The sequence below is a fragment of the Myodes glareolus genome, chromosome 21 (genome assembly GCF_982192425.1).
Source record: "Myodes glareolus chromosome 21, mMyoGla1.1, whole genome shotgun sequence".
Taxonomy (NCBI): Eukaryota; Metazoa; Chordata; class Mammalia; order Rodentia; family Cricetidae; genus Myodes; species Myodes glareolus.
In genome coordinates this window covers 52,133,356-52,151,036 of record NC_142046.1, presented here as the reverse complement: position 1 = coordinate 52,151,036, position 17,681 = coordinate 52,133,356, and the positions used below count along the sequence as shown (strand labels likewise).

Sequence of the window (17,681 nt, the reverse complement as noted above, 5' to 3'; positions counted from 1 at the left end):
GTCTCACTCTGATACATCGCCCTGACAATCCAGCCCCACTACAGAAACTCTGCAAGGCTCTTGTCTATACTCAGAAGTCTATCCTCGAGACTGGCTTATCAAAAGTTCTTAATATTTTCTGAATTAATGAGTGGATGAATAAAATTTTTCTTAAAAATCTGTAAAAATAAATATTAGAAATTTGATCTTCAAAAATCAATGTTTCAAACTGTTTTCACGCTTCAAAAGGGAAGTCAAATTTATGGGAAGTCTAAATCTATAAATTTATACCATACTAATTTTATAATGAGATTATGATGATGTAAAATGTTTACTAAGCCCCTCATGACAAAGAAAGAAGCCAGCCTTTAATCCTAGCACTTGGGAGGTAGAGGGAGGCAGAACTCTGTGAGTTCGAGGTCTGCCTGGTCTATATAGTGAGTCCCAGGACAATCAGGAAGACCCTGCTTCATTAAAAAAAAAAAAAAGGCAAAAAACAAACAACAAGAACAACAAAAGTGAATAGGAAATAAGAAATAGGGCTGGTGTGAAAGGGTGCTTGTCACAAAAGCCTGCAGGCCTAAATTTGATCCTCGAAGGTGAAAAGAACCAATTTCACAAAGCTGTCCTCTGACCTCCGAACACTCCATGTGGTACATACACTAATAACAGCAAATATTTAAATAGAAAAGAAGGACACTTACTCTTATTCTTCCAGAGAACTTTGGTTCAGCTCCCAGCACTCACATGGTGGTTCACAACCACCCCTAACTCCAATTCTGGGGGAATCCTACATCCTCTAGGGCCTCTGAGGCACATGTATAGTACATATACATACATGTAGGTGAAACACTCAAAGACATTTTAAAAAAAAATCTAAAAAAAGAAATCCTCCAAACAAACACCCACAACTGCTAAGAAGAGCTGACCATACACTTTCCTGGGTAAACCTGGAACTGCCTCCCAAAGCTCCTCCACATCTAGCTGGATCCTTCATTTCCGACAGCCTTTCTCTGCCTACCTTGCCATCCAGCAGAGTGAAGCATCGGCTATTTCTCGGAGTACACTCCCCTGTCCTGGCTCACATTTCTTCTACCGAAAGGCTCTCCTTTCCCATCTACACACACTGAAAGCCTACAGACACTGGGTAGCCAGGTCTACATAGCAAATTCCAAACAGCTATACAACGAGATCAGAAAGGAAGGTAATTGGTAGATATGACTACATAAAATGGAGGACTCTTTTCAATAAAGATTAAGAATAGAGTCAGCGGGTACCCGATTAGGAGAAGGTTGTTTGTTTTGTTTTTAAACCATGAAGACAAAAGTTCTACAAATCAAAAGATAAAAACCTCAATAATAAACAAGCAAAATAACACACATGCAAATCCCAGAGGAGACAAGCTGAATGATGAACAGTTACATGAACTGTTCCGTCGTATAACTAGCAGTCCCGTCACTGTAATCAGGTATGTGTGCATTCAAACACGTTGGGTTTATCGCTACCTGTGATGGTTAGCTTTAACTGCCAGCCAGGCACAGGCTGGAGTCCCCTGGGAAGAGCTGTACTGGGTATCGTCTACACTAGGTTGGTCTGTGGCGTGTCTGGGCGATGTCTTCATGAGGTTAACTGATGTGGATAATACCACTCTCTAGGCAGGGCCTTCTGACCTGTGTGACAGCAGAATCACTGAGCCCAGCATGAGCGATCAAGCGAGCAGCATGCACGCACCCACTTGGTTGGCTCTACTCTTGCCGTGGCTGGGAGTGACTAGCTAGCTCAAGTTCCTGCCACCTGACTTCCCTTTGACAGTCTGTGACCGGGAACTGGGAGCTAAAGTAAACTCTTGCTAAGTTGCTTTGTGTCAGAAAATTTTATCACAGCAACAGAAATGCCCATCAAGCAGGCAGCTTGGATAATATTCAGTGATAATATGGAAGCAGGAGGGTTAGTATTTGTAGGCACTTCTGATAAGCAGAACCTAAGTAAGCCTGTATGAAACATCACAGCCAAGTAAATTCCTGGACATATCCCCAGAGAAACTCTTCTGCTTCCTTCAAAGGGAGGAAATACACTCTTTGCAGCATTGTTTATGATACCAAAACAGACAAGCAACCCGAGTACATAGTGCAGGGAACTGGGGAAGTGAAATATAATACATAATGGAATACAATATAGGTCAAAAATAACTAGCCAAGAAAGTATGTAGCAACATGGAATAAATAATTAGATAATACAATGTCATCAATGTTAAACACACACAAATATGAAAGACATTAGAAATACAAGCACTCAGAAGACAGACCCAAAGAACCTATATATTCTAAAAACTCAATGTAACCACTAGAACTCGAAGAGGAGAAAGAGGGCAAGCATCTCCACCCCATCTCTAAAGAGCAAGAATCAACAGCAGAGGCAGGCTATGAATTCAGACAGAGGAGTAAGTGAAAGAGAAGTCCAAGGGGGCAAAAAGAACAGGAAAGGAAGAAAGAATCACACAGTGGCACAGAAAATAAAAAACAAGACCCCTCAAGAACTGTACAACCAAGAAGTGATGTGGTTCAGTTACTAGGATAACAAGAAAAAAACTAATTAATTTGTTTTTAAAATCAAAGTATATAGCACAGGATTATTAAAGATATAGAATTAATGTATTATAGTCTTCGAATTCAAATGAGTAGGAAGAAGTAACAATGAACAGATCCTAAGAATAATGAGCTTTTTCATCTTAAAACCTTTTAGAAATACCAGCTTCACTAAGGACAGGAAGCTCCACAACAGGTAGACAGGAGCTACTGCCTCTGGTATGTGTCCCTAGGCTAGATGAAGTCAGCCTACAGTCTAGGTCAGGGCACACACAGGTAATCCCAGCACTCAGGAGGCCAAGGCAAGAGGACTGAGAATTCAAGGTCAGGCTGGGCAGAAAATCCTGTCACAAAAACCAAACCCAAAACCCAAAACAAAAACCTCAACATCCTGAAAATATGATTAAGGAGGTAGTTCTACACAAGCATGAGGACCTGAGTTCTAGCCCCAGAGCCAGCTTGGTGGTATATGACTGTAGTCCCAGCCAGGGAGATGGAGACTGGGGATCCCTGGACTCGGGGGCCAGCAGCCTACTCTACTCTGAAAGCCCGAGGTCAGGAAGGTGGGTAGCACCCGAGGAATGAACCAAGGTTATCTCCTGGCTTTTACATGCATGGGCACCTGCCTGCATACACACAACACACATCACACACACATACACACAAAGATATTAGCTCAAAAACAAACCTTGAAATGCCAGGTCCCTAAAGGACAAAGGTCAATGTTGCACCCAACACAGAACTTTATTACTTAAGTAAGCACTGAATGCTTTCTGATGTATAACTACGTCGTTCTCAGCATCTCTGCGTGGCCTACTAGTCTAATATAATCATCACGGTGAATAACCCAGGAAAAGGACAAGACCAAGTGAAATGACTGCCAAAAGAAGCAGCCAGTATTATTATGCCTCCTACTGCTTTGAGAAAATACTATAAATTTCTCTTCCTGCTCCTTTGCCTTTGAGCACTAGTGCTAGAGCTCTGACTTGGATACCTTTCCCTAGACTACAAAAACGAGCACACAGTAAAGATTAGGAAATACTCATCTTTAAGTTTAGCATAGTATTATGCACAGTAAATTGCTGATTTAAATAAGAAAATTCAATTTGGTAGCTTGGTATGTGTTAGTAAATACTAATCTTGATCTCTCAAACAAAATAACTATATACTAATAGGTCTGGGAAAAAAAGGAATTCCAAGTAAATGATAAGATTAATGTTTTTGAGACAAAGACCATGTGTATATGATATCACACCAATGCACTGAGCTCAGACATGTCTGCGCTCAACAGAACATAAGCCTGTCTCTCATAAATAGATAGAGTCAGATCCTTACCAATGGGGGAATCTGTAGTCAGCCCCATGCTTTGAAGCAATGCCTCAGCTTCTCTTCTCTTCTTCTCAAGATCAGATTCTTCCTGAACAGCAACAGCAGCTTCCTTCTTCTGATCAGTCTAAATGTTTTCAGACAAAAATGCAAGTTCATAGATAATACAACACATTTCTATTTATAAAAATATTTTATCTAAAAATTTTATTTTTATTTATATTGTGTATATGGTGTTTTGCTTGACTGTTGTGTATGTGCACCACATGCTTGCCTGGTGCCCATGGAGGCCAAAAGAAGTTGGACCCCCTAGAACTGGATCTATCGGTGTTTGTGAGCTGCCATGTGGGTACCGGGAATCAAACCCAGTCCTCTGAGAGCAGCAGTGCACGCAAGCACTGAAGCATCTCTCCAGCCCCATATAAAAATATTTTAAACAAAGTTACAACTGTAAACTTAAATCACTCTCATTGGATCCAAGGCACCTCCACAAATATATTTTCAAAAGAGCCAGAATAGTAGTTCGTGCCTGTAATCCCAGAATTCAGTGGACAGAGAATTTCCCCGAGTTCAAGGATAGCCTTGTCTACATAGTAAGTTCCAGGTCAGTCAAGGCTACACAGCAAGAGTCTGCCTTAAAATACATAACAACTCTTTAAAGAACAATCAAGTTCAAATTCTTTACAGTATGAAACTAAGGACCAGGGACAGGCATCATGGAAGTCTCCAACTCTAGGAGTACAAAAGCTTAGATATAAACGTGACAGAGAGGGAAAAAATGAGAGTAATTTAAGACATAAGAAGTAAATAGATAATTTGATTTGTTGAAAAAAAAACATTTTTAAAGTTCTACATAAGATTTTCAAAGAATTTACATAAAGAATATTTATCAAAAACTCTTCTAGAGAAGCTGAAGAGATGACTTTGTGGTTGGGAGTCCCCACGTTCAGTCGGCAGCACCCACATCTAGCACCTCACACCACCTTTAGCTCCAGCTGTTAGACTCTCTTCTGGACTCCTCCTGGGGCACCACACACACACACACAATTTTTTTAAAAAAAAAATCTAGAGAAAACTCATTTTTTAAAATTCTAGACATTATCATTATTTTATCTGGTTTTTTTTTTTTCATGTTACCCATGTTGGCCTCAAGTCTGCGGACTTGCGAGAACTTCCTATCTGAGCCTCCCAAGTAGGGAGGGTTGCAAGCAAGAGCCACCAAGGCCAGCTTTCAGGTCATATTTTAGTCACAAAAACATGCAGCTGGGACAGGTTAAAACCAAAATTTGTTTTTTTTTAATAACATATAACATTTTTGTTAGGAAAATTTTTACCAACTTTTTATTGTTGTTTTGTTTTTTCAAGACAGGGTTTCTCTGTGCATCCCCGACTGTCCTGGAACTTGCCCTGTTAACCAGGCTGGCCTCAAACTCAGAACTCAGAGATCTGCCTGCCTCTGCCTCCCAAGTCTTGGGATTAAAGGCATGTACTACCAAGCCCAGCTGCCAACTTTTATTTTAGTTATTTATATATAATTTTAGAAAAATCTTCTAACTACACTGGACAAATCTAAACATCCTTAGAGCATATAAAATACCAAGGGAAGCTTAAGCTCTCAGCGAAGTCTTGTCGAACAGATAACCACACTCATATATTGAGTGAATTTTGTTAGTCACAATATTTTTATATCATATTAACTTATTTTCATCAAAATATAGTGGAAGAAATGCTGTTTTCAAGCAGACCCCTCACCGCTTATTGCCTCAGCATGTTCTAAAGATTTCAAGTTAGACATCAATTATAAATAATAGTAAGTAATTGCTCCTTGGAGGCCACTTATGGCTTTAAATCAAGTTTGCTCTCACTACTGAACAGGTTAAGGTTATAAATACTATTTGGATCGACTCTGCCAGTCTCAACATTCAATCAAATATCCAATACAAAGCATCAGCCCTTTTCTGTATAGCACAGAAAGGTCTGGGAGATTGGAGAAAAGAATTGTAGGAAACTCTTCAATCACAGTCCTTTAGGTGTCTTAGCAACGCTGCACTTAACTTTTGAGTCACTGTGATAAACTCTGCTTTTTTTTTTCTGCCAATGCTCTTTCTCCAGCTCCTGAGAGTTGTCTAATAGTCTTGTTGTAGTCCCGGCATTTACATACATAAACTTGGTACAGCAAGCAAATTCAGGCAAGGTACGGTATGCTGGCCATTTGAAATGTATCTGTGATGTAGCCCGAAGAGCTGCATCAGGGAATAATGTGTGCATGTCAATGCAGGACAAGTAAAGTATGTCTAGCTTAGAGACAATGTATATTTGGAATATTTATATCTTACAGTATGTGATAAACAAAGTCAGAAGATAAAAGTACCTTTCTGGTACTATTAAATCCAGTGTTCATTAATATATTTCAATGACTAACTCATGATAATCATTAAGTACATGCAAATGCACTACTCAAATAAATTGTTATGTATAGCTCATTTTGCCAGTAATATCATTCTAGCGAATTATCAAAGTATCTAAATAATTAATTTATTATGATAAGTATATAGATATATGTTATCTTATCAAGTATTATAATGCAGTGATCTTACTTGCATAAAACATATATCCCTATAAGACTACATGAATAAATTCAATTTCTATAACTCAAATCTTAGAAATGTATCAAATTATATGAAATACTTTTAGCTTGTTAAAAATATCATATTATACCAGTTTCATCATTTTCATATACCTAGCTTTAAAGTAAGATTCACTGATAATTGCTACACTGACAATACCAACTGCTAGATTTGCAATTATTCTAAAGTTCCTACAGAAAGGTCTAAGTTCTTGAAACAGAATGTACTTATTCATACTAAATGGTTTTGTTTGTTTTATTGAATTAAACGTACTTCCTTTTTTTTCCTTTCCTCTTCTTTTCTCTTCTTTTCTTCTCTGATTTGGGCCAGCCGCTGCTTCTTACGTTCCAACTCAGCTTTTAATTCACTTTTGTCCGACATGGTTGTGACCTTAAAAATCATACCAACATTTACAATAATCATTACATGGATTAAAGAAAGTAGCAGACTTAAAAAAATAATACTTGAAAAAATATGACAAGAATCTAAAAATTTCAATGCTACCTAAGAAAAACACACGTTATGTTTTTAAATAATAAAAACACAGGTACTTATACTATTAAGACACATGGAAAAAATTATGAACAAGTATTACCCGAAATTTGAGCACAACAGCTAGCACATAGTGGGTGCTTTAATGTTCCTAAGACCGAATTTAACAATGTCTCTCTCTGTAGCCAGGCTGGCCTTGAAATCATGACGCAGCCTAGGCTGTCTTCATGCCAGTCTTTCTATCTAAGACGCCGGTGAGCTGAGAGTTAGCCAGCACACCCAGATCCAAAGTTTTTTGATGACTCTGTATTTGATCAAGTCATAACTAGTGTTTAAAACAAAAGACAGGGTTGGCATTAAACTTATCTTAGAGTATGATGGCTCACACCTGAAATCCCAGCTCTGCAGAAGCAGGACTGGAAGATTCTGAGTTCCAAGAGCATGGGCCATATAGCAAGACAGGTTTTTTAAAGAAGGTTTAGTCTTCAGCCAGGAATGCAAAAATATTAACAGATATTTCTGCATTTGTTCCTAGAAATTTGATAAAAAAGCTGAATGACTAAACGGAGAATTCCTAAAAATCCTGTAAGTTCCATCGATGGTCCATAACAATCAAACCAAATCATATTTTCCACCCTTGCACCTTCTCGTGGCATTTTTTTTTTACATGATTGTCTGTGAGTGTACCTGAAATGGTCCAAGTTGAACTGCCATCTATTTGAGCCTGGGACTGTGTTTTTGTCATTTTTATTACCTTCACAGCATGGCAACCGTAACATCAAAATGACAGTGGCTAAGTGAACCATGTGTAAAGTAGATGGAATTACAAACATGAACATGACTTCATATTGGGCATTAGGAAGGAGTGTGCTAAACTGAGATCTTTCTGAACTAGAAAAGCAACTTACAGGCTGAGTGTAAGATGGGAGCCAGGAATCTGTTACCTTAGCTACATTACTGGTTTAATCTGTCAGTGTCTATCTTGGTACAATTTCAAGAATAAACATTTTAGATTTAGGAAACTGGGCAGATAACCTCTTAAGAGGAATCTCTTAGGAAACACAACAGATTTGGATTAAGTGCAAGTAGGTAAGGAGGCAAGATTCACCCACTGTAAATGCACAAGGGGGATTTTGATTACAGTATTCCAGAAGGACTGACAGGCCAGTGGACAAAAAATGGTGAGCAGGTGACAAGGGAAATCCCTTTTAATGTAATCATATAATATGTACCTTACATATACTCCCAGCCAAGTCACAAAGCAAGAGCCCGTATTTCTTCACCCACCCTTTCCAGGTCTCTGAAAAGCTTCACATTGTTAAGGGTTGTTGAAGGGAGCTTCCATACACATTACTCTGTATGCTAGGCTGGACGTATTCTTTTCTGTTTACGGTCAACTGTCAACAAGTATATCAATAAATACTACCTGCTACCTAGATTAAAGAAGTATATCTTCAGTCAGCTCTATGATTGGCTTAGACAGGCCAGAGCCACTGCTCCGTGACTGATAGGTTCTTAAAACGCCGGGAAGAGGAAGGTGTCTAAAATGGTGTTAAAAACCTCTCAGTGTTCAGCGACCTCCAACACACACGCCAGGTGCTTGGACAAGCTACCAACCCAAGTAGTAGCGACCTTTAATCATACAACCAGGCAAAACTTAAGGAATTAGTTTCTCCCTGGGCTTAAGGAAAGAGGACGTGGTCCCGGCTGGGTGTGTCCCGGAACCGCGGGGCCGATGCAGGGCAAGCCCCGAGGCATCGAGGCTACGACCCGAAGTGTTGCGGGGCCGCGGTGGCCTCCCCAGGCCTTCTAGAGTCACCAGGGCCGGCGCTGTCAGAACGATCAGCCGGCCGGCCCTGCGAGCTCCGACGCCACCACCGGAGGCAAAAGGGCCTTGAAGGAAGCGCGGCCGACCCACCTGTCAAGTGGCGGGGTGGAGAAAGCTTCCTCTGGCCGGTAACTTCCCGGGATCGTCCCTCTCCAACTGTCGCCACCGCAGATCCGTGGCGTCCCAGACACACAAAGAGGGATGGGCGGCGGCCGCTACGGCGAGAGCCAAGGGACAAACGGCTGCGCCGAGCCGCGGTCGCTCACAGAAGCAGAGTCGCGGCCGCCTGGTGGGGCTGGGCGGAGTCACTTACCTTTTGTAAAACAAGCTGACGGGTGAAACAGATCCACACCGGCCTCAGGATCCGAAGTGTTTCCGCTTTGGCAAAAGATGGACAACTGCACCTCACATCCTGGGGCGGAACCCACAACACCCGAGAGAACTACAAGCCCCGGCAACTAGACACATTGCTCGGTCATGGGACTTGTGGGCCTCCAATAGAGGCAAGGTATGCTGGGATATGTAGTCTGTCCTAACTTTTTGGTCCCCAGAACCTTAAAATGCCAATACGAACATTTCAGCGTCTGTCTTGAAAGTGTTTTCTTTGGTTTGCTCACAATGATGTATGTCTTGTTTCTTAAGATCCGTGGCCCAACATTAACAAAAATCTTAAGAAATGTTGTTTTCCATATTGAACCGGAGAAAGGGACACTTTTAAAAGCGTTTATAAACATGTACCTTACTTGTGGACAGAATTTTATCGAGTTTCGAGCACGGGTTTTAGGTGTATGTGTGTTCATTGAGGCTTCATGTAGCATGTACACACATCTAAATAAAAATATATTAATTAGCATATAAAATATTTTCTAGTATCTTATAGCAGAATACTTTTCTCTTAAAAGTATGTTTGGTAGGAAAGCATTTTATTCCTAGTGATGGTGGTTCAGTCCTTTAATCCCAGCACTCCGGAGGAGCTCTGTGAGTTCAAGGCCAGTCTGGTCTACCAAGGAAATTTCAAGACAGCCAGGGCTACAAAAAGAAATCCTGTCTCAAAACAAAACAAAATATAAAATTAAAAAAAAACCAAAACCAAAAAACTATACTATTGGATCTGATTAGATTTTAAATATGCAGAAAATTATTGAAATATGAATTATCAGAAGTGTATGGGCTAACAGATGACTTGAAAAGTTTGTTTGAACAATTTGAAACATTATTTACCAATTATTAAAGCTAATACCAAAATATGATATTACTTATCTTCCAGAAAACTGACAAGAAGCACATTGCTAAAGTTTAGATTATCTTGAGTTTTAAGTTCTAAAATTTCAAAGGGTGTTTATTTAAACAACCTTTGCTTCCTTCTTTCCAAATATATAATTTCTGTCTCTTCACTTGAAAAAGCCCTTCTGAGTGTCACGGGGAATGGAGCTCCATTCTATAAGAACTAAAACCCATCCCCCTTCTTCAGGGAAAAAGACTGGGGGCTCCATTCAATGAACTGTTAAGACAGGATTGAGTAACTACGCCATAGAAACGGGTAAGAGAGGAAGAATTTCATGAAGAGATGATTCCAGAGACAAGTCTTTGATTCCAGAAGGTTGATTAGAAGTTAACCATGTAAATAAGATGCAGAAAGGTACCAGGGTACCACAGAAGGAAGAGGAGGAGGAGGAGAGAAAATAGTTAAAGCACAAAGATGAGATGGTAGAGAACGGAGAGGCGAAGAACTGAGGATTGAAGCCATGGGAAGGGCAAAGTCGCATATCCAGCTTAGACGGAGACCTACGGTGGTAAATGTAAGAAAAGAGTTTAAAAAGGAGAAAAGCATGATCGTGCTCAGATTTTGGGTAGTTCTTTGAAAATGATCTGGAGAAAGGCCAATTTACTGATGTTTTCTTTGTTCCTCAGATTCTTTCCTGCAGGGTGTGGTGTCACAGGCTGTATTCCCAGCTGGGGAGTGGGGAGCAGGGGCAGGCAGATCTCTGTGCGTTCAAGCCAGTCTGGTTTACATAGTGAGTTCTAGCAAAGTCAGGGCTACACAATAAAAAGACACTGTTTCAAAACAAAACAAAACAAAGCAAAAAAAAACAAAAAACAAAAAACACAATCAAAACAAACAAAAAAGAAGTCCCATCGGGGAAGGAGACAACAGCTGGAAGGTGAAGATGTTGTAATGGGTGTTGCTGGTCATTCATATAGGGAGTCACTGAGCTGGTCCTCTGGAACGAACCAAGAAATGAATGTCTGGGGGAAATGGAAGACTGAAGCTTGGAGAAAGAGAAGGTAACAGTTTTTCTTTTCTGGATGGGAGGTGTCCTACGGTCCTTAGTCCACTGACTGGACTCTGGCTGGGGTATTTTACAGAGACCCTGGTCCTCCCCTTGCCAGTACTGGTCCTGTTTAGATGCCATCCCCTAACCTGCTTTCCCAGTGTTCCTCCCAGTGTATCTTCCCAGGATAGAGGCTGGCATCTCAGGGAGACTACTTCACTCTCCTTGTCTACCCATGTTCCTCTAACCCTCCTTCAGTGTAACAGTTCTTCCCACCCTTTCCCCCTCTGAGTTACATTCCCAGCAATAATTTCATTCTACCAAGAAGTTCCACTTTATCTCCTGCCAGGTGGGTATCTTCTATGACTCTGGTTTTCACTGCAGTCTGGTAACTATTTTTTCCATTTTTTTTTACTATCTGGTTTATCATAGTCATTCTATGTGTGCTACCTCATCCATTTAAAAAAAATTCTTACATGTATGTGTGTGCTCTTGTACTACAGTGCACAAGTGGAGATTAGAGAACAAATTACAGGAGTTTGTTCTCTTTTTCCACCAAGCCGGTACTGGGGATTGAACTCAGGGTCAGCAGGTTTGATGGCAAGTGCCTTTGCCCACAGAGTCATCTCTGTAGACAGAAGTTTCTAACCCACCCATTCCTGCAACCATTCGGTCCCCCAAGAAAACCACACAGAGGCTTATTTAATTTTAAACTGTTTGGCCTATTGCTCAGGCTTATTACTAACTAACTCTTACAATGTAAATTAACCCATAATTCTTTTCTAAGTTTAGCATTGTGGCTAAAAGCCTTGTGGCTTGGTACCTTTTCTCAGTAAGGCATTCTCATCTTGCTTTTCTCTGCATCTGGTCTGTGACTGCATCTTTGCCTTTCCTCTTCCCAGAATTCTTACAGTCTGGTCACTCACCTATACTTCCTGCCTGACTACTGGCCAATCAGCATTTTATTAAACCAATACAAGTGACAAATCTTTATAGTGTACAGGAGCATTATCCCATGGCAGATCTCCTTAGGCCCCATTCCTCCCTTGTTTTCTCACCTCCTACTGCTTAGCTCTCTGCACCCTGTCCTTACCCTCACTAATACAGCTCTCTCAGAGGGATGAGAGAAGAGAAGAGAAGAGAAGAGAAGAGAAGAGGAGAGGAGAGGAGAGGAGAGGAGAGGAGAGGAGAGGAGAGGAGAGGAGAGGAGAGGAGAGAAGAGAACAGAAGAGAGAGAGGAGGGGAGGGGAGGGGAGAGGAGAGGAGAAAAGAAGAGAGGAGAGAAGGAGAGAGGAGAAGAGAGGAGAGTTTGGAAGTAGAGGAAAATGTTGGAAGATTTAGGGACGGAATCATAAAGGTATAAACCAAGGAATTTTTAGTAGAAACTATGAGAAATAGATCAGAGAAATGTTAAGGTTATACTAATACTCTGATAACAATAACGCATAGTAGGCACCCAACTGACTTTTCCATTGGATACCTGAAATTGTTGGATAAAATACCCTCCTACTTGTTTCAAGGTGCTTGAAAGGAAGTAGGAAATGCTTAGGATAAGGGAAAATAGGAGAGATTTGGAGATATAATTCAGTGGAAGAGAGTTTGCCTAAATGAGTATGATATCCTAAATTCATTCCCCAACATGAGGGCAAAGCAGGGTGAGATGCAATAGGTGAATGTCATAGCTTAACCTGGTCTTAGCTTAACTCCATGATCTTGTAGGGTAAGCACAAGACAGAAGTCCACCAATGCCTACTTCAAACAAAGTTTTAAAAGCACTCTAACCAATATATCTTTGATGGAAGAAATCTACCCCACCCCTAACTCCCGTTCTGGAAAATGTCCAGCAGCCCAACTTTCTGCGACACTGGAACCAGGCTGTCTCCCCTGAGAATAAGCTTATCATCAGGCTTTGTAGCCTAGAGTGGTCTTTATCAGATATAGTTCAGGAAAGAAAAACCAGAAACTGTAAACGGAGACTGTGCTTTCCTTTCCTGCCCGCCTAGACCCGAATAATCACAAAGAAACTATGTTGATTACAACACAGCTTCACTGATGGCTCAGGTGTATTTCTAGCTAGCTCTTACATCTTAAATGAACTCATCTATTAGTCTATATATTGTCCCAAGGCCATGGCATTACCTCATTTTCTATATATCTTGTTTCCTCGGCAGCTGGCTGGCATCTCCTTGGCTCTGCTACTGTCTCTGTATATCTCTGTTCAGGTTTCCTGCCTGGCTTTTCTCTGCTAAGTCACTAGCTTCATTAACCAATGGTAATAAAACATATTCATAGCATACAGAGGGGAATCCCACATCACCAGCCTTTTTCTGTCTAAATAAAAAGGAAGATTTTATTCTATCATCTGTTTTATCTTTGTGAGTCTAAAATTTCATATCTAATTTATCCTTTAGCATAACTAAGGAAAGCTATAATTGTAACTATCTAGTCTTCAACTCCATCAAAGACTCCACAAAGATATAATATTACCTAAGTAAACAGGAAGTGCATTGTAAGCAACTTCCAAAGCTCTAGAATTGACAGAGACATCTCACTGCCTGGATAGTCACCCAAAGTTCTGTAAAGTTGGGGCATTCATCTTCAGCCTACAGGCCCATAGTATCTGGTAGACTTTTCCATGAAGTAGGAAGTTTGAGAGACGGTTTCGCCTATATTGGCAGTTTGTCAGTCACTTTCTTCTGTGCCCTGAAGAATTGTCTGGTAGACTCTTTCATGTAGCAGGAACCCTGAAGGACTATCTCACCTTCTTTTGGCAAGTTCAGCAGTCATTTCTCTGTGGGTCCTGCATGTCCAGTTCATACAGAATACCATCAATACAGTCTGGGCAAGAGCAGTTTCTTGCACAAATGGCTAACAAACTCCATAAGGAGCATCATCAATGTCCATCATCTTTGTGAAGAAATTGGTGCTGCCAGAAGCAGATGTCTCACTGTCAAGAAAAGTCTAAGTTCTGAAAACCTTTTAAATGACATGCCTTTAAAATGTTGAATATTATCTAACTGAAATATATCTCTATATATCTAGAAAACCTAACTAAGAAGACTACAAGCTTAACTATTGTAAATGACTATCTATTAGTCTGTAATTTTTAATTATACATTATATATATTGGTTTTTCAAGACAGGGTTTCTGTGTAGCTTTGTAGCCTGTCCTGGAACTAGCTCTTGTAGCCCAGATTGGCCTTGAACTCACAGAAATCCACCTGCCTCTACCTCCCAAGTGCAGGGATTAAAGGTGTGTGCCACCAGCACCCAGCCCAATGACACCTTTTAAAAGATTATTTTTAATTGTGAGTATGTGTGTGTGTAGGGTGTATGCTTGTGAGTGCAGGCGCCTGCAGAGGCCAGAGGCATCATTTGGAGTCACAGATGGTAGTGGGCTGCATGATAAGGCTCCTGGGACGTGAACTCTGGTCCTCAGGAAGAGCCGTAAGTGCCCTTAGCTGGTGAGCAGTCTCTCTAGAGCCTAGCAATGGCATCATTTAGTATTTATCTGTATTGCCACTTGGTTCGATAAACTTTGCTAAAATGAAATATACTAAAGTTGGAGATACATTTCAGTGACTTTCTCACCAGGCAAAGAACATGTTTCCCAAGATCTTTGCATAAGTGTGTGATCTTTATTACTTCCCCCCCCCGCATTAATTAGGGGGTCGTCTAAGATCTCACTTTGCTTATCCAAGTTCATGAGGCTCTGCCTCCGGGACTTAAAGATCGTTCATCTTTTAAATGTTAATAGCTCCTCCGAGCTGCTCGCGTTTTAAATTTTTTTTTCCCCTAAATACTCCCACTTCACCTTCAGGAACTGTATTTGACCCTTTCAGAAACACTGACAGAAAAGAAATGTTTTCTCCCAACTTTGGAACTATCTTAACTTTCCCATTTCCTCTCATGGTAAGGACAGCAAAGCTCTTTAAGGAACCCTCTTCACTCAAGGGAGTGCTCATGAGCTGACCGGCAAGCCTCTCATAATATAATAGCATTACTTTTCTATTACCCTTATTATTCTTCCAGTCCGTATTTTTTTTTTCTCTTCAGAGTGTTTGCTGCATTGTTAAGTTAATACGGGTTCTTTTCCCCCCATTATTTCCTCTACTTGTCTTGATGCACATATTTTCTCTCTTAGTGTCAAAATAAGGTGATGGTGAATTAGGAGTCCTTCCCGAGCTGAGGATACTTTTGTAATCTGGGAACCTTTGGCATGAAGCACATAGCCTAGGGAATGATGGAGCACTTAAGTGTGATTCACCACTGAACATTACAGAAAATAGGCTGAGGGGCTCAGAAATTCAAGGCAAGTTCCTTCTACTCAGCGTGGTGTATATACTGTACTCTCACACTTTTCCACCCCCTATTATGTGGTTAAGAGAGAGGAGATAATGACGGCTTCCTAAAGTTACCCATAATGCTCTCAAAACTCTGTGAGGTGTAATGGTTTTAAAAGGCAGAATGAAAACACAGCTAGGAGATCAACACAAAAGGAATCATTTTCTGATAGCGACAGTGAGCCTGCATTCACACACACACACACACACACACACACACACACACACACACACACCTCCCATTAACTGTAATGGGAATTATGAGTGCCCCATTAAAGGAACTTACACCCTCTGGATGTGGTGAGGGGATGCTCATTCTCCCCTAGGCTTCTTGTATTGATTTAGTTTCTTGAGGTAGAATAAAATCATTAATTTTTTTTTCCCCTCAGAACTACTCCTGGATGCTCAGTATGCTCTCTTTGGAACACGGGGCATGCAGGACAACAATTACTAATCACGAAGCAAAATGCAGTTAACCACAGATAATGTGTAATATCTGAGCCATACCCAGATTGATTAATTTTCATGATGGAAGCATTGGCCTGTCATCTTCCCCTTTGAATAAATATTTATTCAACATTTGACCTTTCTGGTTCTAGGCAAATTTCAGAGTGGCTAAGATTTTCTTCATTAACGTGGAAATGATCTTTTAATTATTACAGCATGTTGATTAACAACATGCCCAGATTTGCATAAAAGGAAAGAAATGTAGATTTACTTAGTATGTTTCCAGCCAATATTTATCTCTAGATGAATATGGAAACCTCCATCACTGGCAGATACACGGGCTGCTTTGAGAATGTTGTGTTGGCCTGTGTCTAAATATATGCATGTGTGTCTATAGGCTCACACCCTTACACACTGAGAAATATTTACACAAACGTGGCATGGTCTCCTGAGCTTTCAAGTGGTGTATCCTGATCCCCGCTGGGTATCTCTGTAGCCCATGTCTCCATGGTATGACAGCCAGGCTCTCAAGCCATAGTTCTCACCTGAGGGGGTCACCATAGCCTTCCAGACAGGCTGTCGCTACCCTAAAAAAGGGTCAGGATGTTGTTCTGCTCCTTCTTTGTAATTTGGATGCCTGAAAAGAGACATTAATTCAGTCTACGTGACCGAGCTGGCCTACAAAGCAGGGACATAGGAAGACTTGACAAAATGGGCATAGAAAGGTGTGGCAAAGGTGTGGACGTGACTAAAGCCATTCACCTGGTTACCTAGGAAACAGAATGCTAATGAATTCCCCCTTAGTTTACATTTTGGTGTGAAGGCTGTTTGGAGAATAAACACAGAGGAATTTTCAGGATGTGAACTCAGGATTTCATGAGGGATCACAGAGAATCTCCCTCCCAATAAAACCATGTGAGTTGTGTCTTTAATCCCATGCCTCCCCTCTGGTCTGGAGAAATAATTTAGGGTCCAGGCTGGCACCGGACCCTGACATATCTCTTGCAGATTCCACAGGCTCCTCACACTCATCATGGGCAAGGCTTCCCAGCAAGCCTCTTCTATTCACAGACTTCCTGAAGGGATCTTCTAGTCCTCAGTTACTGAAGCCACAGGGGCATTAAGCACCATCTTCCCAATTCCACAGTCACACACTGACTGCTGTGGGTTTCGTGACTGGTACCTCGCCCATTATAGCACCTCATTTCCAGAGGTTCCAGCAGGGCCACTGTGGTGTTGTAGCGAGTATGAATCAAATCATCCTGAGACCACCTCGAGCACACGCAAATCCGGCGTGCTGAGATCCAAGGTAGCTCCAGAGTCAGAGACACAATAAACTAGGGGAAGGTGAGGCAGTGGTGGTGATGGGGTGGGGTAAGATGATGAGCATGTTCCTAGGATTAGAAATGCAGGCAAGAACTTGGTCACACACGGCTAAAAAGGTAAACAAGGAAAATGTGAGGTGATGCCCAATACATTGTTTTCAAGCCATTGTAGAACAAAACAGTGGGCTAAAATAAGTGAATGTCCTACTTAGAAATTATTCCTGAGCCAGGCAAGGTGGCACACTGAAGGAATCAGATGATTCTGGGAGGAAATATTCTCATCAAATGGGTAGACACCCCCCTCCACTACCCCAAGAGACCAACACTAGTGGGATCACCTCCAAGACAGACATAAGGATTGTGGTGTCAGGGATTTTGGGTCACTGAGACGAACTCCAGAATGTGGAAGAAATTAGAAAATCCTGAAGCAAACTGTTTGAATTTTATCAGTGCTTA

At 41.1% G+C, this 17,681-nt stretch overlaps 1 protein-coding gene and 1 long non-coding RNA gene across 2 annotated transcripts in view; one reads left to right on the top strand and one right to left on the bottom strand.

Annotated features, from left to right (window-relative positions):
• The window catches only part of Dync1i2 (dynein cytoplasmic 1 intermediate chain 2), a 52,123-nt gene extending 43,057 nt beyond the window's left edge, over positions 1-9,066 (bottom strand). The window contains 3 exon segments of the mRNA XM_085680967.2: positions 3,900-4,017; positions 6,791-6,907; positions 8,928-9,066. Coding sequence (XP_085537093.1) covers positions 3,900-4,017; positions 6,791-6,898 — 226 coding nt within the window. The 5' untranslated portion in view covers positions 6,899-6,907; positions 8,928-9,066.
• A 77-nt stretch (positions 9,067-9,143) lies between these two features.
• LOC125394724 (uncharacterized) lies at positions 9,144-16,001 on the top strand. The gene is made up of 3 exons (XR_007230306.3): positions 9,144-9,345; positions 11,040-11,123; positions 15,843-16,001. It is a non-coding gene; the product is annotated as an uncharacterized LOC125394724 (long non-coding RNA).
• The last annotated feature ends 1,680 nt before the right edge of the window (positions 16,002-17,681 follow it).